This window comes from Macaca mulatta, chromosome 4 (assembly GCF_049350105.2).
Source record: "Macaca mulatta isolate MMU2019108-1 chromosome 4, T2T-MMU8v2.0, whole genome shotgun sequence".
NCBI lineage: Eukaryota > Metazoa > Chordata > Mammalia > Primates > Cercopithecidae > Macaca > Macaca mulatta.
The window spans coordinates 86,373,894-86,398,750 of record NC_133409.1 but is presented as its reverse complement, the minus strand read 5'-3'; the positions used below and the strand labels follow the sequence as shown (position 1 = coordinate 86,398,750).

At 38.7% G+C, this 24,857-nt stretch overlaps 1 protein-coding gene across 12 annotated transcripts in view; it reads right to left on the bottom strand.

Annotated features, from left to right (window-relative positions):
* The window catches only part of USP45 (ubiquitin specific peptidase 45), an 80,832-nt gene that overhangs the window by 30,455 nt on the left and 25,520 nt on the right, over window positions 1-24,857 (bottom strand). For all 12 annotated transcript variants that reach the window (XR_013416290.1, XR_013416291.1, XR_003728871.2 and 9 more), the window contains exons 6-9: window positions 24,711-24,853; window positions 24,230-24,325; window positions 19,473-19,603; window positions 6,496-6,583 (exon numbers count right to left, since the gene is read on the bottom strand). Coding sequence is in view for 7 of the 12 variants with exons in the window: in XM_001085248.5 (XP_001085248.1) it covers window positions 6,496-6,583; window positions 19,473-19,603; window positions 24,230-24,325; window positions 24,711-24,853 (458 nt within the window). In the remaining 5 variants the exon portion in view is untranslated. The remainder of the gene's footprint in view (window positions 1-6,495; window positions 6,584-19,472; window positions 19,604-24,229; window positions 24,326-24,710; window positions 24,854-24,857) is intronic.

Sequence of the window (24,857 nt, the reverse complement as noted above, 5' to 3'; positions counted from 1 at the left end):
CCGGGAGCATGGTTAGGAGGAATTCCAGAAGGATATGTGTACATCAGACATGAGAGGTAAAGAACCCAGATTGGAGCAATGAGACTTATGAATCAGACATGTTGTCAACACCAAGATTCCCTTCTGCCATTATAACATGCTTTTAATCTAAGAACACAATATATGGAGAAGGAGGTGCTCACATTCTTATTCTTGCTCCATGCCCTGCTGCCTGGATGAGCAGAAGACACTCGTGACCCCTCAGAATTGTTCTGCTGTGTATAATTTATGTTTCTTCTGTGTATGATATATGTTTTTTTAACACATTCTCCTCCAATAATTGTGAAACCGACTTTCACTTATTATTAACTGGCCTGTGATTAACACATTATATTTCCTATAACTGTTTACTGTCCTCCTCAAGCATATTTGGAAAATTAATACAAGGTCAAAACACTTAAATATTTTACAAAGTAGGGGATAAAAGCAAACATAAAGCAATTCATATCGTGTGACACAAGTTCTGAAATACACTTATATACTATGAAGAAATCAAACATTAAAATGTCTCCCAGAAGCTATTAAAAAATAATCTCCAATTCAGACTCAATAAATTTGAAAGTTAATATAATTCAGACATTGTCTAAGCTAAAGTTGACTTTTACGCCTTGAAAAAGAATTTATTGAACTAAAGTAAGCAAATTGGAATTGCGTAAATTCCATGCAGGGGAAATATTTAATGAACTTAAATGAAAAATTCCAATAAATACCAATGTTCACCTGTAAATATTTCATATAATCATACTTTCAAACAACTCAAGAGAAATACTTCTAACTCAACTTAGTCTGTAAATTTATCCTACAATGTAAACATTTTACTAATTCAGACATGATTTTTGATATGATTTAATGAAACTTCGCTATATATCCTGAAATGTCATATCACTCAAAAGAAGCTAAAAAGTTACCAATTCGAGCAGCAGGAAAAAAGCTAAAAACCTGTGATTACACTCTAAAAAGAGTAAAATGAAATTGTTTACATTATTAACTTTTAAATATTAGACTTTTGCTTTTTAATTTCTATCCTAACCATGAATTTATATTCTCTACTCTAAATTGCTTAAAAGTTAATAGGTAATTCATCAAGTTGAAGAAAATAAATGAGTTTAGGTCCATATACAATAGCTCATTGTTAGGAGTTGTGTTTTGAATAATTTAGGTTAAAAGAAATACTTTGGTCAGGGAGCTGTTAATAACTGTAGTACGTAATCAATTAGCAGTATCAAGGTTCAACTATTTCAAATCTCCACCTTATACTTCAAAAACAAGAATGAGAATAATGTACAATTTAAGTTAGCTGAGATATTCTGCCTTTAAAATAATTCTAACCAACAATGTATTATAGTAATAAATCTTTAATAAAAAGGTAATATTAATTTATTGACTGCAAATTATAAGGAAAAAACAAAAGAAGCATAAATTTATAAATTAAAAAGACTGCCTTATAAAAGAACTACTTCTAGGAAATTTGATTTTGTACACGAAAAATTTACAATTTCTGCACAAATGATCCCTTAAGTACTATATTCAGCAAGAGTCTATTCCTCAACTTTGTAGTTCAGAAAAGACTTTAATGAAACCATATGAAAGGAGGTCAGTAGTTTTTCATCATTACTAAAAGATTCTGGTGGCAGACATAACATTGTAGCCTTTCTTCAATCAAGAAAACACATGGCAGTGACACACTACAACAACAGCACGATTAACAGCTGTGGAGTTCCCAGGCCAGACAATGCAGCTCCTGCCCCGATAGTCACTGTAGCTGACCGTCAGGACTGTCCTCGCTTATGAAATTGAACAGATCCACAGACTTGACATTTTAATTTTACTGCACCATCTAAAGCTCTCAAATAGTGCAAGAAAGATAAGAGTTTTCAAAACCAACGTGTCCTGCTGTGCTGCCTAAGATACTGTGCATCCCACTGCACCATTATGACCAAACAATAATTTTATTATAACAAAGACTGCTATCAAATTATAGAGGTAAAATAGAAAAAAAATGACAGGGATATATTTTACTTTTTTTTATAATATCAACAGAAAAAAAAAAAAAACCCAAGACATAATTTTAATCCATTCACATGACTTTTAACTTCACTCACTTTTTTTTTTTTTTTTTTTTTTGAGAACGTGTCTCACTCCCTCACCCAGGCTAGAGTGCAGTGCCACGATCTCAGCTCACTGCAACCTCCACCCTGAGTTCAAGCGATTCTCCTGCCTCAGTCTCCTGAGTAGCTAGGATTACAGGCACACGCCACCACGCTTAGCTAATTTTTGTATTTTTAGTAGACACGGGGTTTCACCATGTTGGCCAAGCTGGTCTCAAACTCCTGACCTCCGGTGATCCGCCCACCTCAGCCTTCCAAACTGCTGGGATTACAGGAATGAGCCACCATGCCCAGCCCACTTACATAATTTTAAATTCCATTTAATGATACATGACCACCACATAGTAAACGTATTCCTGCAAACCCCAGGAAAAAAATAACTCTAGCAATTGATAAATCTGAATTAATCTTAAAGTAACTCATATCATCTGTAGGCCCATTTATTGTTTATAATATGAACAGCAACCTGTTCCCACCCTGCCAACATGCATCTACCCCCTCAACAAGAACAGCAATATATCATAATTATTGAATCCGATTTAATACTTTTTCAAATAGTAAAATAATTATGGTTACATTTTAAATAGCAGGCTTAAAATCATTATTTCTACTGACTACAGATGTCCAAGCATTAAAATTAAACTTCAATCAGCAGTATTTTATAGAATTAGAAAGATCATTAGTTTGGGAGTCAGAAAGACTTGAGTTTGAAGCTCAACTCTAAGTATCAGTTCCTAGCTCTAAGAAAATTTGATCAAATACTAACTAGGGGATTATGCTAATATCCTCAATGGTTAACTAATTATAAATCTCTTTTTTTTCTTTTTTAGACACAATGTAGGTAAAATGACACAGTATTATCCTGTCAGTTTATCAGTTTATTCAAATACAACATATTCAAAATAATTGCAAATCACAAAGAAACTAGCTAGTACAACATATAAGAATAATTATTTTGATTTCTTCCCAATTCAAATTCTCAAAAGAAGTTGTGTTTAAGGTTAAGCACATACAACTCATTCAAAAAACGTTCACAGGGAGCCTGGAGTGGCAGCTTATGCCTGTGATCCCAGCACTTTGGGAGGTCAAGGCAGGCAGATTACTTGAGGTCAGGAGTTCGACACCAGCCTGGCCAAAGTAGTAAAACCCTGTCTCTACTAAAAATACAAAAAAAAAAAAAAAAAAATTAGCCAGGCTTGGTGATATATGTCTGTAATCCCAGCTATTCAAGAGGCTGAGGCTGAGGCAGGAGAATCACTTGACCCCAGGAGGTTGGAGGTTACAGTGAGCCGAGATCACACCACCACACTTCAGCCTAAGCAGCAGAGTAAGACACTGTCTAAATAAATAAATAAGCAAGCCTAGTCAACATAGTGAAACCCCATTTCTACTAAAAGTACAAAAATTAGCTGGGAATGGTGGCACACACCTGTAATCCTAGCTGCTTGGGAGGCTGAGGCAGGAGAATCACTTGAACCTGGGAGGCAGAGGTTGCAGTGAGCTGAGATCATGCCACTGCACTCCAGGCTGGGTGACAGAGTGAGACCCTGTGTCAAAACAAAAAACAAAAAAAAAACCACACACAAACAAAAATTCACAGAACACCTACTATGTGCAAGGCACACAGGACAGAGACAATACATAATACCATTCCTCAAACAGATCACAATCTAAGAAAGCTGACAGACAGGGACATTAAATAGAAAGTGGTAGCATTTATGATCAATTACATAAAAGTAGAGAAGTGGCAGAAAGGGAATGATACCTCTAAAAGCTGAATTAGCTTAATAAGAAAGTCAATAAACAGATAATTAAAAACGGACAATTAAAAATAGGATTGTGATACGTGACGTTTTGTAGCAGGAGAGAGTAATTAACCCAATCCTTATTTTTAAAGGAAACTTTAAAGAAAATGTTAGAACTCTAATTTTCTCTTCACTGGAAATTGGTCACTGTCAGGCCTCTGAGCCCAAGTTAAGCCATTATATCCCCAGTAACCTGCACGTATACATCCAGATGTCCTGAAGCACCTGAAGATCCACAGACGTGAAAATAGCTTAATTGATGACATTCCACCATTGTGATTTGTTTCTACCCCATCCTAACTGATCAATGTTCTTTATAATCTCCCCCACCCTTAAGCAGTTTCTTTGTAATTCTCCCCACCCTTGAGAATGTACTTTGTGAGATCCACCCCCTGACCCCAAAACATTGCTCTTAACTCCACTGCCTATCCCAAAACCTATAAGAACTCATGATAATCCCATCACCTTTGCTGACTCCTTTTTCGGACTCAGCCCGCCTGCACCCAGGTGAAATAAACAGCCATGTTGCTCACACAAAGCCTGTTTGGTGATCTCTTCACACGGACACGTGAAACAGTCACTAGGAGTAAAGAGACACTGCCACACTACAATTAAAACACAGGATTTTTGTTGTTTTTTGAGGTAGGCCCTTGCTCTGTTGCCCAGGCTGGAGTGCAGCGGTGCGATCACAGCTCACTGCAACCTCCGCCTCTCGGGTTCAAGTGGTTCTCATGCCTCAGTCACCCGAGAAGCTGGGATTACAGGTGTGCACCACCACGCCTGGCCAATTTTTGTGTTTTTAGTAGACACATGGTTTCACCATGTTGACCAGGCTGGTCTGAAATTCCTGAGCTCAAGTGATCCACCCACCTTGGCCTCCCAGAGTGCTGGAATTACAAGCATGAGCCACCATACCCGGCAGAATTTTTTTTTAAAAAAGGAAGGTCAATCATGCCTAGCACTACTTATCACAAGCATGTATGTACTTCACTGAACACTTGGCTGCTTTTATTACATATTACCATATAGATTAAGAAGCATATCTGCCTTGAATGGAAAACAGGTTTTCACCTATTATTCCAGTTATGACTGACAAGGGCTGCCCACAGTGGTGTGCTCAGAAAATAATTCTGGACTGTTAGGAACGATTAACAATGTCTTTTATGAGTAAGAGGGAGGAAAACAGAGAGTGCGTACTGTGTATCTGACATCCTTAATATCTTGCATTTTCTCTGATAAACTGAATCCTATGTACATAGGAAACCCCTCCCGAGAAGAAGTTGAATTTAACTAATTTAACATTAAAGTTAATAAAGAGCCAATCATTCAGGGGATAGGCCTACAATCAACACTGTTTGGGGAATCTATCCAGTCCATGAGCTATTCCTTTTCTGAGAAATGCTCTCTCATCCAAGAGGCTGGGACTCCTCTCTCCTAGCCACAAACAACTGATCCATGAGTGGAATCTAATCCAACATGGAATAATGAAGTTTCTCTCTACTGGGAATTTAAAAATCAAGAATCATGAATAGCCAATATAGTTTTTACATACATGGAACTATGACATACAAATACTGCTTGGTCTGCATGGAGAAAAATGAAGAAAATTATCTACAGAGCCGGAGAAACTAGGATAAGAAGAAGAATGCTTTCTGGATTCCTGACAGCTTTCCTGTTCCTATATCCCCCAGGAATATCTCCCTGCATCTTAAGATTCCCTATTCTTTTTTTTTTTTTTTAACGGCATTTCACTCTGTCACCCAGGCTGGAGTAGAGTGGCACGATCTTGGCTCACTGCAACCTCCACCTCCGGGGTTCAAGCGTTTATCTTGCCTCAGCCTCCCAAGTAGCTGGGATTACAGGTGCACGCTACCACATCTGGCTAATTTTTATATTTTTAGTAGAGACAGGGTTTCACCATGTTTCCCAGGCTGGTCTTGAACTCCTGACCTCAGGTGATCCACCTGCCTCAGCCTTCCAAAGTGTTGGGATTACAGGCATGAGCCACCATGCCTGGCCACAATTCCTTTTTACTTAAGCTAGTTTAAATTATTTTATTTACAGCCAAAGGGCATTAACGAAAAAGGACAATAGGGCTGTAAAAGGATAAAGGTGAATATCTTACAGAAGAAAGAAAAATATCTAGAATATTTATTCTAAAAAATTAAATTATTTCTCAACTGTACTTTTAAATTGTAGTAGAAATTTCTTGTTTTTTGTTTGTTTGTTTTTTGAGACACAGTCTTACTCTGTCACCCAGGCTGGAGTAATGCAGTAGCATGACCTCGGCTCACTGCAACCTCTGCCTCCTGAGTTTAAGCAATTCTCATGTCTCAGCCTGCCAAGTAGCTGGAATTACAGGCATGCACCACCATACCCGGCTAATTTTTATGTTTTAGTAGAGAAGAGGTTTCACCATATTGGCTAGGCTGGTCTCAAACTCCTGACCTCAGATGATACACCCCGCCTTGACCCCTCAATACTTCCTTAGTTTTGTATCCTCTTCTTGAAGAGAATATATGATATACGTAAAGAAACCTGACCTTTGTTTCTTCTGTCCTCACTGCATCCAGAAGATAATGAAGAAGCTCCTGACTGTCCTGTTGCTGGAAATCTTTAAATCGAGGTGCCCTGTGATGTAAAGACAAAAGAGGAAAGAAAAAAAGCATAATCATTCCATGGTTCAACACTCTTGTCTAAATGCACTTGAAATAGCATATTATTAGCTGGGTGCGGCAGCCTACACCTGTAATCCCAGCACTTTGGGAGGCTGAGGGGCAGATCACTTAAGCTCAGGAGTTCGAGACCAGCCTGGGCAACAAGGCAAAACCCCGTTCTCTACCAAAACACACACCCACACACACAAAATGGCATAAAGACGCAGTTTACTACTTTTCCAACTAAATAGACAAAATGTGATTACTGGTCCAATTAGGGTGTGATCTTAAGTGTGCACTGAGAATACGGCTATCATTTATTAAGCAATTACTACATGTTAAGCACAATACTAGTAGTTTGTCACACGTTCAGGCATAATCCTCCAACAACTTTGTTGGGATGTACTGTTTTCTCCAACTTACACGCGAGGACTCAGCAGTATTGTTTAAATCATTTGCAAGGTCATACGGCTGGCAAATTAACCAGTATTCAAACCCAAGCCACTGTCATTTATTATCTTCCTACCTTAACCAAAAGGAAAGCAAGAGAGTATTTATATTAAAATAAAGGACTATAACTTGATCTCCCTGTGAATATATTTTTTACAGACTTGATAATTAAAATTCCTCTGTATTAATTTAATAGAAAGATGAGGTACTATTCATGGAGACACTGACATAGGAAATATGTGGTTGATTCAGTTATTTTAAAAAGTAATCTACAGTAAACTCTAATGCTAAAATGAACATTTTGCCTTAAGAAGCAGACAAGTATTAAATCTAGAAAGTGTCCTGACCTAAGATGAAGAAATAATTGTCAAAACACAAAAGAATGAGAATAGACTATAGAAGACAAATTCACAACTATTGATGATATTTATAACATATCTCATGTGATATACAAAACAGCACTGTTCAGGAATTTATAATTAATATAAGTTCTACTTTATGCTTGAGAAAACTGAAGAACAAGCTAAGTGCCACTAACGTAACTACAGGTCTTTTGACTGAGTGCAGTACTTAATTATTTTTAATTATTATCTTATTTTTGTGAGACAGAGTTTCACTCTGTCACCCAGGCTGGAGCGCAGTGGCACAAACTCAGCTCACTGCAACCTCCGCCTCCCGGATTCAAGTAATTCTCCTGCCTCAGCCTCCTGAGTGACTGGGACTACAGTTGCCTGCCACACCTGCCATCGTGCGTGGCTAATTTCTGTATTTTTAGTACAGGTGGGGTTTCACCATGTTGGCCAGGCTGCTCTCGAACTCCTGAACTCAAATGATCCACCCACCTCAGCCTCTCAAAGTGGTGGAATTACAGGCATAAGCCATCACGCCCGGCCAAGTGCAGTACTTTCAGCATTATTCTTCATTACCTCAGGATAAATATTCATCCTAATAATACAAAGAAAGTGAGTCCCTGACTGCTAAAACATTAACTGGTAGTCAATCTAGCCTGTAAGAGGAAACACCACTCCAGACATTCTTGCTAACTAGCAGCACATAGCAACATGCTGACAATACTTTATTACCTTGATGGGCTTTCCTACCTGCACGTGGTGTCCAGAACCTACCTCCTAGATTAGAGATGAGGACAGAAATCAAGATGGACACATATTCTAATCCTATCTGGACCTCCACAGCTGGCATCAGGAGAGGCAGAAACTGCAGAACCCTGCACTTATGCTGTACACTCCAAGGAAGGCCAGTGAAGTAGCAGACGACTAGAATAGGGAGCAGGAGAATCCTTTAGAGATCTTCACTAGCCAAGGGGTAGCTAGGAGGAGGGGGCAGTTTATGGCTTTCAAAACAGACACACAAGAAGGAAATCATTCCTCAACAAAGAGAAACGGCTTCCACCATGTCTCTGCCTATAGCTCCATCTCAACCACTGCAAAAACTATTTACTGCCTTCTAAACCACTGAAGAAAATTTAATAAACTTAGATTTGCTTTTTCTTTTTTACCTAGAAATGGGCAAAAAAAAATCACAGGATGATTTATAGACTCTATGATGGAGCCCGTCTGAGCTACCCACATCAAGAGAGACTTTCAAACCTATTAAAGGATTAAAAGAGAAAAATCACCAAACATATGAAAATATTCAGCCTATTCAAAATAAGGGGAACACTAAGGATTCCCAGGAAATGTACTTTAGTAAAAGTACTGCCATGAGAAAGAGGAGAGGACTTTTGAAAACCTCAAGGCATAAGAGAAAAATACATGTACAAGCATAAATTATGAGACTGTCAAGAAAAAGAAATTTAATCCACTTCTATGTTCATCACAGTGCTATTCACAATAGCAAAGACATGGAATCAACCTAGGTGCCCATAAATGGTGGATTGGATAAAGAAAATGTGGTCCATATACACCATGGAATACTACACAGCCATAAAAAAAAGAACAAAATGATGTCCTTCGCAGCAAGCAACATGGAAGCAGCTGAAAGCTGTCACCCTAAGTGAACTAATGCAGAAGCAGAAAACCAAATAAAACAAACAAAAAACACAAAGTTGAAGACCTCGCTCCCAAATAAGGCTCATCACAAGTGGTCAAAGTGTCTGATAATCACCACTGTAATAGAAACTTCAAGAGACTGGTTCACGTACACACAACATGAATAAACCACAAATTTTGCCAAGTGAAAGAAGTCAGATAAAAAAGAGTACACCCTGTATGATTCCATTTCTATAGAATTCCCCCAAATGCAAACTAATCTACAGCAACACAAACACAGGTAAGGGGTATACCACCCAGGGATGGAGTTTAGGGGAGAGGTTCCAGAGAAAGGGATTACAAAGGGGCCCCCAAAACTTTGGGGGGTGATGGATACATTCATTATATTGAATGAATGTACGTATACACACACACACACACACACAAAGTGTATAGATATGTCAAAACTTATCCAATAGTATATTTTTCAGCGAGACGGGGTGACAGGAGTGCAATGACACTAACAGCTCACTGTACACTCAAAACTCCTAGGCTCAAGTGATCCACCTACCTCAGCCTCTAGAGTAGCTGGGACTACAGGTGTGCACCATCACAACTCTGGCAAATTTTTTTTTTTCATAGAGTTTGAGTCTCCCTGTGTTGTCCTGGTTAGTCTCAAACTCCTGGCCTCAGGCAGTTCTCCCACCTTGGCTCCCAAACTGCTGGGATTACAGGTGTGAGCCACTGTGTCTGGCCCCAATAGTACACTTTAAATATGTACAATTTACTTTATGTCAAATATACCTTAGTAAAGCTAGTCAGAATATCCACCAATATAATTTACTATTCCAACAGACAAAAAAAAAAAAAAAAAAAAAAAAAAATGATTATTTTGATATAGAAAAAGTAATTTTTTTAAAAATTTATTTATTATTATTATACTTTAAGTTGTAGGGTACATGTGCATAACGTGCAGGTTTGTTACATATGTATACTTGTGCCATGTTGGTGTGCTGCACCCATCAACTCGTCATTTACATCAGGTATAACTCCCAATGCAATCCCTCCCCCCTCCCCCCTCCCCATGATAGGCCCCGGTGTGTGATGTTCCCCTTCCTGAGTCCAAGTGATCTCATTGTTCAGTTCCCACCTATGAGTGAGAACATGCGGTGTTTGGTTTTCTGTTCTTGTGATAGTTTGCTAAGAATGATGGTTTCCAGCTGCATCCATGTCCCTACAAAGGACACAAACTCATCCTTTTTGATGGCTGCATAGTATTCCATGGTGTATATGTGCCACATTTTCTTAATCCAATCTGTCACTGATGGACATTTGGGTTGATTCCAAGTCTTTGCTATTGTGAATAGTGCTGCAATAAACATACGTGTGCATGTGTCTTTATAGCAGCATGATTTATAATCCTTTGGGTATATACCCAGTAATGGGATGGCTGGGTCATATGGTACATCTAGTTCTAGATCTTTGAGGAATCGCCATACTGTTTTCCATAATGGTTGAACTAGTTTACAATCCCACCAACAGTGTAAAAGTGTTCCTATTTCTCCACATCCTCTCCAGCACCTGTTGTTTCCTGACTTTTTAATGATCGCCATTCTAACTGGTGTGAGATGGTATCTCATTGTGGTTTTGATTTGCATTTCTCTGATGGCCAGTGATGATGAGCATTTTTTCATGTGTCTGTTGGCTGTATGAATGTCTTCTTTTGAGAAATGTCTGTTCATATCCTTTGCCCACTTTTTGATGGGGTTGTTTGTTTTTTTCTTGTAAATTTGTTTGAGTTCTTTGTAGGTTCTGGATATTAGCCCTTTGTCAGATGAGTAGATTGCAAAAATTTTCTCCCATTCTGTAGGTTGCCTGTTCACTCTGATGGTAGTTTCTTTTGCTGTGCAGAAGCTCTTTAGTTTAATGAGATCCCATTTGTCAATTTTGGCTTTTGCTGCCGTTGCTTTTGGTGTTTTGGACATGAAGTCTTTGCCCATGCCTATGTCCTGAATGGTACTACCTAGGTTTTCCTCTAGGATTTTTATGGTATTAGGTCTAACATTTAAGTCTCTAATCCATCTTGAATTAATTTTCGTATAAGGAGTAAGAAAAGGATCCAGTTTCAGCTTTCTACTTGTGGCTAGCCAATTTTCCCAGCACCATTTATTAAATAGGGAATCCTTTCCCCATTTCTTGTTTCTCTCAGGTTTGTCAAAGATCAGATGGCTGTAGATGTGTGGTATTATTTCTGAGGACTCTGTTCTGTTCCATTGCTCTATATGTCTGTTTTGGTACCAGTACCATGCTGTTTTGGTTACTGTAGCCTTGTAGTATAGTTTGAAGTCAGGTAGCGTGATGCCTCCAGCTTTGTTCTTTTGACTTAGGATTGTCTTGGAGATGCGGGCTCTTTTTTGGTTCCATATGAACTTTAAAGCAGTTTTTTCCAATTCTGTGAAGAAACTCATTGGTAGCTTGATGGGGATGGCATTGAATCTATAAATTACCTTGGGCAGTATGGCCATTTTCACGATATTGATTCTTCCTATCCATGAGCATGGTATGTTCTTCCATTTGTTTGTGTCCTCTTTTATTTCACTGAGCAGTGGTTTGTAGTTCTCGTTGAAGAGGTCCTTTACATCCCTTGTAAGTTGGATTCCTAGGTATTTTATTCTCTTTGAAGCAATTGTGAATGGAAGTTCATTCCTGATTTGGCTCTCTGTTTGTCTGTTACTGGTGTATAAGAATGCTTGTGATTTTTGCACATTAATTTTGTATCCTGAGACTTTGCTGAAGTTGCTTATCAGCTTAAGGAGATTTTGGGCTGAGACAATGGGGTTTTCTAAATATACAATCATGTCATCTGCAAAGAGGGACAATTTGACTTCTTCTTTTCCTAACTGAATACCCTTGATTTCTTTCTCTTGCCTAATTGCCCTAGCCAGAACTTCCAACACTATGTTGAATAGGAGTGGTGAGAGAGGGCATCCCTGTCTTGTGCCAGTTTTCAAAGGGAATTTTTCCAGTTTTTGCCCATTCAGTATGATATTGGCTGTGGGTTTGTCATAAATAGCTCTTATTATTTTGAAGTACGTTCCATCAATACCGAATTTATTGAGCGTTTTTAGCATGAAGGGCTGTTGAATTTTGTCAAAAGCCTTTTCTGCATCTATTGAGATAATCATGTGGTTCTTGTCTTTGGTTCTGTTTATATGCTGGATTATGTTTATTGATTTGCGAATGTTGAACCAGCCTTGCATCCCAGGGATGAAGCCCACTTGATCATGGTGGATAAGCTTTTTGATGTGTTGCTGAATCCGGTTTGCCAGTATTTTATTGAGGATTTTTGCATCGATGTTCATCAGGGATATTGGTCTAAAATTCTCTTTTTTTGTTGTGTCTCTGCCAGGCTTTGGTATCAGGATGATGTTGGCCTCATAAAATGAGTTAGGGAGGATTCCCTCTTTTTCTATTGATTGGAATAGTTTCAGAAGGAATGGTAACAACTCCTCCTTGTACCTCTGGTAGAATTCAGCTGTGAATCCATCTGGTCCTGGACTTTTTTTGGTTGGTAGGCTATTAATTATTGCCTCAATTTCAGAGCCTGCTATTGGTCTATTCAGGGATTCAACTTCTTCCTGGTTTAGTCTTGGAAGAGTGTAAGTGTCCAGGAAATTATCCATTTCTTCTAGATTTTCCAGTTTATTTGGGTAGAGGTGTTTATAGTATTCTCTGATGGTAGTTTGTATTTCTGTGGGGTCGGTGGTGATATCCCCTTTATCATTTTTTATTGCGTCGATTTGATTCTTCTCTCTTTTCTTCTTTATTAGTCTTGCTAGCGGTTTGTCAATTTTGTTGATCTTTTCAAAAAACCAACTCCTGGATTCATTGATTTTTTGGAGGGTTTTTTGTGTCTCTATCTCCTTCAGTTCTGCTCTGATCTTAGTTATTTCTTGCCTTCTGCTAGCTTTCGAATGTGTTTGCTCTTGCTTCTCTAGTTCTTTTAATTGCGATGTTAGAGTGTCAATTTTAGATCTTTCCTGCTTTCTCTTGTGGGCATTTAGTGCTATAAATTTCCCTCTACACACTGCTTTAAATGTGTCCCAGAGATTCTGGTATGTTGTATCTTTGTTCTCATTGATTTCAAAGAACATCTTTATTTCTGCCTTCATTTCGTTATGTACCCAGTAGTCATTCAGGAGCAGGTTGTTCAGTTTCCATGTAGTTGAGCAGTTTTGATTGAGTTTCTTAGTCCTGAGTTCTAGTTTGATTGCACTGTGGTCTGAGAGACAGTTTGTTATAATTTCTGTTCTTGTACATTTGCTGAGGAGTGCGTTACTTCCAATTACGTGGTCGATTTTAGAGTAAGTACGATGTGGTGCTGAGAAGAATGTATATTCTGTTGATTTGGGGTGGAGAGTTCTATAGATGTCTATTAGGTCTGCTTGCTGCAGAGATGAGTTCAATTCCTGGATATCCTTGTTAACTTTCTGTCTCGTTGATCTGTCTAATGTTGACAGTGGAGTGTTGAAGTCTCCCATTATTAATGTTTGGGAGTCTAAGTCTCTTTGTAAGTCTCTAAGGACTTGCTTTATGAATCTGGGTGCTCCTGTATTGGGTGCATATATATTTAGGTTAGCTCTTCCTGTTGAATTGATCCCTTTACCATTATGTAATGGCCTTCTTTGTCTCTTTTGATCTTTGATGGTTTAAAGTCTGTTTTATCAGAGACTAGTATTGCAACCCCCGCTTTTTTTTGTTCTCCATTTGCTTGGTAAATCTTCCTCCATCCCTTTATTTTGAGCCTATGTATGTCTCTGCGTGTGAGATGGGTCTCCTGAATACAGCAGACTGATGGGTCTTGACTCTTTATCCAGTTTGCCAGTCTGTGTCTTTTAATTGGAGCATTTAGTCCATTTACATTTAAGGTTAATATTGTTATGTGTGAACTTGATCCTGCCATTATGATATTAACTGGTTATTTTGCTCGTTAGTTGATGCAGTTTCTTCCTAGCCTCGATGGTCTTTACATTTTGGCATGTTTTTGCAATGGCTGGTACCGGTTGTTCCTTTCCATGTTGAGTGCTTCCTTCAGGGTCTCTTGTAAGGCAGGCCTAGTGGTGACAAAATCTCTAAGCATTTGCTTATCTGTAAAGGATTTTATTTCTCCTTCACTTATGAAACTTAGTTTGGCTGGATATGAAATTCTGGGTTGAAAATTCTTTTCTTTAAGAATGTTGAATATTGGCCCCCACTCTCTTCTGGCTTGGAGAGTTTCTGCCGAGAGATCTGCTGTTAGTCTGGTGGGCTTCCCTTTGTGGGTAACCCGACCTTTCTCTCTGGCTGCCCTTAAGATTTTTTCCTTCATTTCAACTTTGGTGAATCTGGCAATTATGTGTCTTGGAGTTGCTCTTCTCGAGGAGTATCTTTGTGGCATTCTCTGTATTTCCTGGATTTGAATGTTGGCCTGCCCTACTAGGTTGGGGAAGTTCTCCTGGATGATATCCTGAAGAGTGTTTTCCAACTTGGTTCCATTTTCCCCCTCACTTTCAGGCACCCCAATCAGACGTAGATTTGGTCTTTTTACATAATCCCATACTTCTTGCAGGCTTTGTTCATTTGTTTTTCTTCTTTTTTCTTTTGGTTTCTCTTCTCGCTTCATTTCATTCATTTGCTCCTCAATCGCAGATACTCTTTCTTCCAGTTGATCGAGTCGGTTACTGAAGCTTGTGCATTTGTCACGTATTTCTCGTGTCATGGTTTTCATCTCTTTCGTTTATGACCTTCTCTGCATTAATTACTCTAGCCATCAATTCTTCCACTTTTTTCTCAAGATTTTTAGTTTCTTTGCGCTGGGTACGTAATTCCTCCTTTAGCTCTGAGAAATTTGATGGACTGAAGCCTTCTTCTCTCATCTCATCAAAGTCATTCTCTGTCCAGCTTTGATCCGTTGCTGGCGATGAGCTGCGCTCCTTTGCCGGGGGAGATGCGCTCTTATTTTTTGAATTTCCAGCTTTTCTGCCCTGCTTTTTCCCCATCTTTGTGGTTTTATCTGCCTCTGGTCTTTGATGATGGTGATGTACTGATGGGGTTTTGGTGTAGGTGTCCTTCCTGTTTGATAGTTTTCCTTCTAACAGTCAGGACCCTCAGCTGTAGGTCTGTTGGAGATTGCTTGAGGTCCACTCCAGACCCTGTTTGCCTGGGTATCAGCAGCAGAGGCTGCAGAAGATAGAATATTTCTGAACAGCGAGTGTACCTGTCTGATTCTTGCTTTGGAAGCTTCCTCTCAGGGGTGTACTCCACCCTGTGAGGTGTGGGGTGTCAGACTGCCCCTAGTGGGGGATGTCTCCCAGTTAGGCTACTCAGGGGTCAGGGACCCACTTGAGCAGGGAGTCTGTCCCTTCTCAGATCTCAACCTCCGTGTTGGGAGATCCACTGCTCTCTTCAAAGCTGTCAGACAGAGTCGTTTGCGTCTGCAGAGGTTTGGGCTGTGTTTGTTATTGTTTACTGTGCCCTGTCCCCAGAGGTGGAGTCTACAGAGACAGGCAGGTTTCCTTGAGCTGCTGTGAGGTCCACCCAGTTTGAGCTTCCCAGCAGCTTTGTTTACCTACTTAAACCTCAGCAATGGTGGGCGCCCCTCCCCCAGCCTCGCTGCTGCCTTGCCGGTAGATCACAGACTGCTGCGCTAGCAATGAGGGAGGCTCCGTGGGTGTGGGACCCTCCCGGCCAGGTGTGGGATATGATCTCCTGGTGTGCCTGTTTGCTTAAAGCGCAGTATTGGGGTGGGAGTTACCTGATTTTCCAGGTGTTGTGTGTCTCAGTTCCCCTGTCTAGGAAAAGGGATTCCCTTCCCCCTTGCGCTTCCCAGGTAAGGCAATGCCTCGCCCTGCTTCAGCTCTCGCTGGTCGGGCTGCAGCAGCTGACCAGCACCGATCGTCCGGCACTCCCCAGTGAGATGAACCCAGTACCTCAGTTGAAAATGCAGAAATCACTGGTCTTCTGTGTCGCTCGCGCTGGGAGTTGGAGACTGGAGCTGTTCCTATTCGGCCATCTTGCTCCACCCCCAAAAGTAATTTTTAAAAATCCATTTCTTGATAAGAACTCTCAGAAAAAAAAGAAAAACTAAGAATAATTGGGAATTTCCTCAACCTGATAAATATCAGGAATAAGGCAAGACACCCATTTCACCATTCCAACATTGTATTGGCAGTCCTTTTTCATTTTTTTTCCAAGAAGAGTCCTATTGCAATATGTATTGTATTGGTTGTCCTTGCCAGTGATATAAAATGAGAAAAAGATATCAAATGATACAGATTGGGAAGAAATAAAACAATCTTCATTTGCCAATGACATTATTGTCTATATAAGAAATACCAACGAATCAGCAAAAAGCTAATAGAACTAGTAAAGCAAGTTGGGTAGGGTAGCAAGAAACAAGGTCAGCATACAAAAATCAACTGTATTTCTGTATACTGACAATGAACAATTGGAAAGTGAATTTTTTAAAAAGAGTACCATTTACAATAAATAGCATAAAAACATGAAATTCTTAAGATAAATCTAACAAAACAAATGCAGGATTTGTATGCTGAAAACTATACAACCTTGATGAGAAAAATCAAAGACCTAGAAAACTGGTAAGATATCATACATTAAAAGATTCAACATTGTTAAGATGTTGATTCTCCCCAAATTGATCTACACATTCAAAACAATCCCAACTGACAATCTGATTCTATACTTTACATAGAAAAAAAAAGGACCAGTCGGGTGCAGTGGCTCACGCCTGTAACCCCAGCACTTTGGGAGGCCAAGGCAGGCAGATCACCTGAGGTTGGGAGTTCAAGGTCAGCCTGAGCAACGTGGAGAAACCTGTCGCTAGTAAAAACACAAAATTAGCCAGGCATGGTGGCGGGCGCCTGTAATCCCAGCTACTTGGGAGGCTGAGGCAGGAGAATTGCTTGAACCCAGGAGGTGGAGGTTGCAGTGAGCCAAGATCATGCCATTGCACTCCAGCCCGGGCAACAAGAGTGAACCTCTGTCTCAAAAAAAAAAACAAAAAAAACCTGGAATAGTTTGAAAAGGATGACCAAAATTTGAGAACTCACATTACTCAATTGCAAGACTTACTATGAAGCTACAGTAATCAGGACAGTGTAGGCTTTGGGGTAAAGACAAGACATACAGATCAATGAAACAGAATATAGTTCAGAAATAAACCCAAACACATATGGCTTAAATCTTTACCTGATTACCTGGCCGGGCACGGTGGCTCACACCTGTAATCCCAGTACTTTGGGAGGCCGAGGTGGGCAGATCACAAGGTCAGGAGATAGAGACTATCCTGACTAACACGGTGAAACCCCATCTCTACTAAAAATACAAAAAATTAGCCAGGCGTGGTGGCGGGCGCCTGTAGTCCCAGCTACTCGGGAAGCTGAGGCAGGAGAATGGCATGAACCCAGGAGGCGGAGCTTATAGTGAGCAGAGATGGAACCACTGTACTACAGCCTGGGTGATAAAGCGAGACTCCGCCTCAAAAAAAAAAAAAACAAATTTGTCTAATGCATACTTCTTTTAAAAGTAAACGCCATAAAACAAACAAAAAGAAAGCAATTTAAAACTTTTCCGCCAAGCATGGATGCTCATGCCTGTAATCCCAGCTACTTGGGAGGTTGAACAGGGAGGAATGCTGGAGCCCAGGAATTCGACTATGATCAGGCCACTGCACTTGAGCCTGGGCACAGAGCGAGACCCTGTCTCCTAAAAAATACAAAAAATAAATAAAACTCTTCAAATAATGTTTGATCTAGTTATTCTATTTCTAAGAATTTATCCTACAGATGTACTTCCGCAAGTACAGTGTATACATACAAAACTAAGTTATACACACACGTACTAACATGGAAAAAATATACTAAGCAAATCAAGCAAGTTGCAAACGATTTGCATATGCCTGTGTATGTATAATCACTTTTGGAAAGAATCAGATAATAGTTACTTCTGAGGAGTATAGAGAGGAGTTTTAATTTTTACCTATGAGTGTCCATTATTTAATAATAATTTTCAAAATGCTAATAAACCTTTATAACCAGGAAGAAAATTATACAAGTTATTTCTGGCAAAGTCAGAAACAAATTTCTAAAGCATACAATGCCCTAATAACTTTGTTTTAATTTCAACTTTTATTTTAGATGCAAGGGGTACATGTGCAGGTTTGTTACCTGCAGGTATATTGTTTGATGCTGAGGTCTGGGGTACGAATGACCCTGTCACTCAAGTACTAAGCATAGTATCCAACAGCTAGTTTTTCAACCCTTCCTCCCTCAACCTCTCCCACCTCTAGTAGTCCCCAGTCTCTATTATTGCCATCTTTATGTCCGTGAGTACCCAATGTTTAGCTTCCACTTGTAAGTGAGAACATGTGGTATCTGGTTTTCTGTTCCTGCATTAATTCCCTTAGGATAATGGCCTCTAGCTGCATCCATGTTGCTGCAAATAACATGATTTCATTCTTTATTATGGCTGTGCTAAAAACTTTTTAACTCTGCGAAACACTCATGCCTCTGAGACTTTTGCAGGTTTTTTGGTCTTCAGGCTTTGAAGAAACATCATTTGCCAACCAAATGAAACATACACTAAGCCCTCTATTTTGGACTATATATAAAAATCATGGCTAACATTACTAGTTTTAACTAAAATGAGATTTTAAAGTCTATAAATATGCAAAAATGCAAGCTCATATTCAAATAATTTTCCTTCTACATATTTCAGTAACTGTGGACTGGACTAGCTTGTGAATTCCATGAGGACAGGGTGCATTTGTGATGCAATATACATTGTGTACCCCTGAATTCTAGCAAGTAACTCATAAAAAGCAAGCTCTGAATTTTCTGTATAAATGAATACATGAATGCATTAAAGTCAAGTCAGTTCTTTTATGTGTTTATTTCTAGGCACACAAGGATTTGGTTTTTAAACATACTGTAATACCTTGAGAAATTCACTTAAATTCTATTTGCCTCACAGCTCATCTTTTAAAATAAGAAAGCTAGATTAGATGATCTTACAGTACTTTCTAGATTTTACAACTCTATGATTTTCTTACTTTATGGTACTACAATAAAGGCATCCAAGTCAGGATAGACCTCTATTTGATTCTCAGCTTTTCACTCAAGACTAGGTGAGCCATTTAATTTCTGTGTCTCCATTTCCTTATATATGAGCATAATCTGCTTCTTCTGAGGACTGAGATATAATTTTCATAAAGCATAGAGCTACAACTAATAAATGTTAGTTCTTTCTCTTGATAGTCTGGGCAGTAATAGCAAAGTTACAGTAAGAATGACTATTCATGTTAAGTGATAAATACATTAGTATTTTGTAACTCATAATTACTTATATTAAAAATGTAGATGCACCCACTTCTGACAAAGCTGATTAAAAAGAACGTTAGGAGAAAGTGGTCCTTTTTCAGTCTCCTTCATGCTGTGAAGAAACAGGAACAAGGCTGAGGTCAGTGGTCCAGGCCTTGAAAGTTCCACCACTAACGGGTCCTTTAAAAACATGATCAACTCTATGTCAGAAATGTACAGTTTAAAAATAACATACTAAAAATCTCAGTTACACTCTCCTTAAATAACAGCAACTAAATTCCCCCAATTGTATTAAGAAACTTTATTATTTCATAAATAAAATGAATATATAAAAATGGAAAACAGAATACCTGCCTTGAAAAACACAGGTATTTTCATATCCTCTGCCCTTTGCTTAATAAAACTATTAGCTCCAACTAAAGTCACCAACCTTTAGTTGCTTCTCACTGTCCTTTAATGTACTCTCCTGTAAAATCACTAATCTACTTAATATTTGTAGATTATTAAATAATGTATGATTATTTGTGTATGATGTATGATTGATTATACAACTTTCTTTTCCCCAAATATTTTACTAGTAAAATAATAATGTGGAATCACGTGACAAAATCAGCATAACATCTGCCTCTTTTAAAGGGGAGAGACATAAAGCTTGACAAAAGCAGCTAACATTGGGTGAAGGATTAACCCATTTAATTCCAGAATATTTTTTCCCCCTAGAAATCTGGTTTCTAAAGTATTATCCCCACCAATAACACTTTCTCCTAAAGGACAAGGAATAGAAAGGACATCCCAATATAAACTCAGGACATTAAAGAATGTTATCTTCTAAGACAACTATTGAATGTGTTTTCCTATTCCTGTATTCATGAAATAACTGTTACATATGTAGTTCATACCAACTATCCTTAAAAATCCACTATCATCACAGGAAGGACAAGCTATAATTTTCCATAGCTTTTTTATTGTTAAGAGACAGGGTTGCCCAGGCTGGTCTTGAACTCCTAAGGCTCAAGCAATCCCCCCTCCTCGGCCTCCCAAGTAGCTGGGATCACAGGCATGAGCCACCACACCCAGTGAAAATTACAGAGGACTCAAGACAGACTTTTGGTTTTTTTGAGACGAAGTCTCACTCTGTCACCCAGGCTGGAGTACAGTGGTGCAATCGGCTCACTGTAACTTCAAACTCTTGGACCCAAGTGATCCTCCTGCCTCCACCTCCTGAGCAGCTGGGACTACAGATGCATGCCAGTATATCCAGTTAATTTTTAAAATTTTTGTAGAGACTGGGGTCGGGGGGGGGGTCTCACTTTGTTGCCCAGGCTGGTCTTAAACTCCTGGCTTCAAGTGATCCTCCCACCCCGGCCTCCCAAACTGCTAGGGGATTACAAGAATGAGTCATGGGGCTCGGCCTTCCATAGCTTTTGAATGTCAAAAGTGCTTTTCTGGGCTGGGTGCCATGATTCACATCTGTAATCTACACACTTTGGGAGGCCAAGGTGGAAGGATCACTTGAGCCCAGAGTGGGAGGCCCGCTTGGGCAACACAGGGAGACCCCGGCTCTGCAAAAAAAATTTAAAAATTAGCCAGGTGTAGCGGCACGTGCCTGTGGTCCCAGTTACTCAGGAGGCTGAAGTGGGAGGATCCCTTAAACCCGGGCTGCAATTAGCCATGATGGCACCACTGCACTCCAGCCTGAGTGACAGAATGAGACTCTGTCTCCAAAAAAAAAAAAAAAAAAAAAAAGTTTTCTCTTCTGCTGTAAACCTAAAACTGCTCTAAAAAATAAAGTCTATTTTTTTTTAAAGTGTTTTCTGCCATGTTAACTGAAAGTTACCTCAAGGGTCAAAAGTAAAATCTAAGGTAATTTTAAAGTTCAAGTACCAAGTTGCACTTCCCCTTTTCCCAGTGAAAGTATTTTTTAGACAGAATAAAAAACCTTCAGAATAAGATGAGGAAATAACCTTAGTTTTAAAAACTACATTTAGACCTGATACAGTGGCTCACGCCTGTAATCCCAGCATTTTGGGAGGCCGAGGCAGGCAGATCACTTGAGTTCAGGAGTTTGAGACCAGCCTGGCTAACATGGTGAAACCCCGTCTCCACTAAAAATACAAAAAAAAAAAAAAAAAAAAATTAGTTGGGTGTGGTGGCATGCATCTGTGGTCCCAGCTATTCGGGAAGCTGAGGCAGGACAACTGCTTGAACCTAGGAGGCGGAGGTTGCAGTGAGCGGAGATTGTGCCACTGCACTCCAGTCTGGGTGACAGAGCAAGACTCCAACTCAATAAATAAATAAATAAATAAAAAATAAAAAATACACTTAAACTTTGAAAATAAAAGTTTGCTGAAAACGCAAGAAGGATGAATTTCACACACAATGTTGATAGAAAGAAGCCAAATGCAAAAGAATGTACATAGTAAGATTCCATTTAGATGCAGTATTAAAGCAGACAAAACTAATCTATCCTGTTAGAAATCAGGTTAGTGGTTACTCATGTGGGTTAGGGAAGTAGTGAATGGAGGGGGAAGTTGAAGGGGCCTTGCAAATGCTGGTAAGGTTACTTGAGCAAGGTGTTAGTTACACAAGTGTGTTAGCTGTGAAAATTCATCAAGCTATACACTCATAATATACATTTTAAAGAATATTTTCATTAAAAAGTTTTCCAAACACATTGTTGACATGCACATAAATATTAAATTGAATCCAGCAGCATATAAAAATATCATAACTAACTGGGGTTTGTAACAGGAATACAGGATAGGTTTAACATTTGAAAAAGGAATCAATGTAATTCACCACATTAACAGAATAGAGGAGAAAAACCATATGATCATCTCAATAGATGTGGGGAAAGCATTTGACAAAATTCAACATCCATTCTGATAAAAGTTTCAGAAAACTAGCAGTAGAAGGGAATGTCCTCAACCTTATAAAGAACACCTCTGAAAATCCTACCTTCATATGTAATAATGGGAGAAGGCTGAGTGCTTTTTCCCCTAATTTTGGGATTAAGGCAAGGCTGACTGCTCCCATCATCTCTATTCAACACGTTACTGGAGGTCTGAGCCAGCACAAAAAGGTAAAGAAAAAGAAAGAAAAGGTATATAGACAAAAGACAAAGATAAACTGGCGATTCAAAGGGCAGTAACCTACTCAAAGAGTAGTCCCACAGCTCAGGTCAACTTTATGCCCTAAAAATCTAAGACGTAAGATTGAAATTACCCTGTTAGAATGATACAAATCTAAAGTTATTAACTACAGTATCTAACTGCCATATAGCAATCCTGAGACACAGCTCTGCATGTCAAATATTTAAACTCAACATTCAATCGCATTTAACAGGAAATCACATTTAATAGGTCTTTTTAAATGACTAGGCAATAACTTCCCTTTAGTAGTTTCAAGGATCTCACTACACTTTATTTAGAATAGGGCATTGGAATCTATCATTAAATTTTTAAGGGGCTGAACAAGAAATGTTTACAGGCTGCCTTTCAACTATACATACATATATATATGGTAAACATATGTATAGTAAATATATATATGGGGGTTATAGATACAACAGTATGTTATATATATAATACTGTCTTTCAAAGCTATATATATATATATCAGTACTGTCTTTCAAAACTGCCTACTGAGAAAAACAATCTAAGATTACTAAGCATTTTTAGAGAGCTAAGCATTTTTAGAACTCCTTTGTTTTCAAAAGTCAGATCATGAGTTATACATATACTGTCTTACACACACACACACACGCTGAACAATTTCTCACTAAAATTATCCTTACTAGTATAAATACCGCCCCTCCCCCCCGGCCCCAGCCAAAGCCCATCAGAAACACACCTATCGTTAAACTAGGTGGGTTTATTACTTGTGGCAGTGAGGGAGATCACACAGCATGGGGAACCACAGGGTGTCCTAGTAACAGGGCGCTATAAAGAACCTACCCAGGATTTAGGCTTTGGTTGAATAATCTGAAGGTGGGTTTCAGGAAGCAGAGGTTTATTCTAGAGTGAATGCCCTCAGAAAGCGAGGGTAAATCTATTATTGAACATCTCAATAAATCTTACATATCGTGGCAGTTGGTGGGGGAGACTAAAATGAGGATAAATCTCTAACTAGTAAAGTAGCAGTCATTCATTTCTCATTTTGGCTGAAGGAGGGTGTTTGAGATTTTCTAAATGGCAAAGTGACCTTGCTTTAGACAAAATCATGAAGTGGCCTTGCTTTGTCTCATTTCATCGTAGTCTCAGAGAAACCTAGTATCAGATTATTATTCTGTGAGATTATCTGAATAACATGGCCTAACTGTGGGTGCCAGGTCAGCTTCTGAATATCAGGGGCTGCTCTTTTTTTCATCTTTCTCACTAGCTTAAAAATCTATCATCAGGCTAGGCTTCAAAACACCTTTAGACGCTCACTATTAAAATTTTATCTCCCTTTAAAGAATAAAAATGCTAAATTTAAACAAATGTCACCAGAAACTACAAAATAGGGGTCATAGGCATTTTGCTCAATAGAAGTCAAACCTCTTTTGTTTCTTCCAGTATGTTTGTTTTAAAGTTGTCTTGGTATCTTTTTTATTATTTGACCCATGGCATATTGGAACCATAACATACCCTAAAGTTATGATTTTAGAAATTTTAAATCTGATTATTTTCACAGAATGCTTTTAAATTATTTTTTAAGTCCCCTGACTACTATCTTAGTTGACTGATCTGTGAATTAGGAAAAAAGATTTTGGTAACATCAGTGGCTCATCTGAAAGCAGCTATTATTCAAACAGTTACTACTCACCAGCTGAGAGTCTGAGGAAGGAAAAATCTTGAGTTTTGTACTACTTTCTTTGATCTCATTCATCCGATCAGTAAGAGTATAAGTCTGTGCCAAGTTCTAAAAGAAAACAAAATTAAAGTCTTCAGATTCAGTTAAAATATGCCTCTGATTTTATGGAATACACTCTCAAATTTCATCTAGCATAGCAAAAATGTCTATTTCAAAAAATATTAAGATTTAGTTGAGTACATTTTACATTTCGTAAAGGTCACTATTACCGATAAAGCCATGGTAAAATACACAGAAGACCTTTCAAGAAGCACTGTGTGAAAATAAGGTACATATATACATATGGCGATGGCCCAAGATAGCATAAACAAAGGAAAACAGAGAAATTTCTAGAGGAACATTTAGCAGTCATTTGACAGTCTACAGGTGAGCCAATGACCATATAAATTAAGAGAATTTTTTACATATTACAGAGCTTTCTGATGACTCTTACCTGCATGACTGCATTAAAAAAGCAAGTATTTCCTAAATTTGTAATTCCTCTTACAGATGATAAACTTCTCCCTTTTCCTCCCTTCTTTATTTCATCTGTTTCACATTTTTCTTCACAAAGTTTCATGATTCTAGAAAATGCACCTAC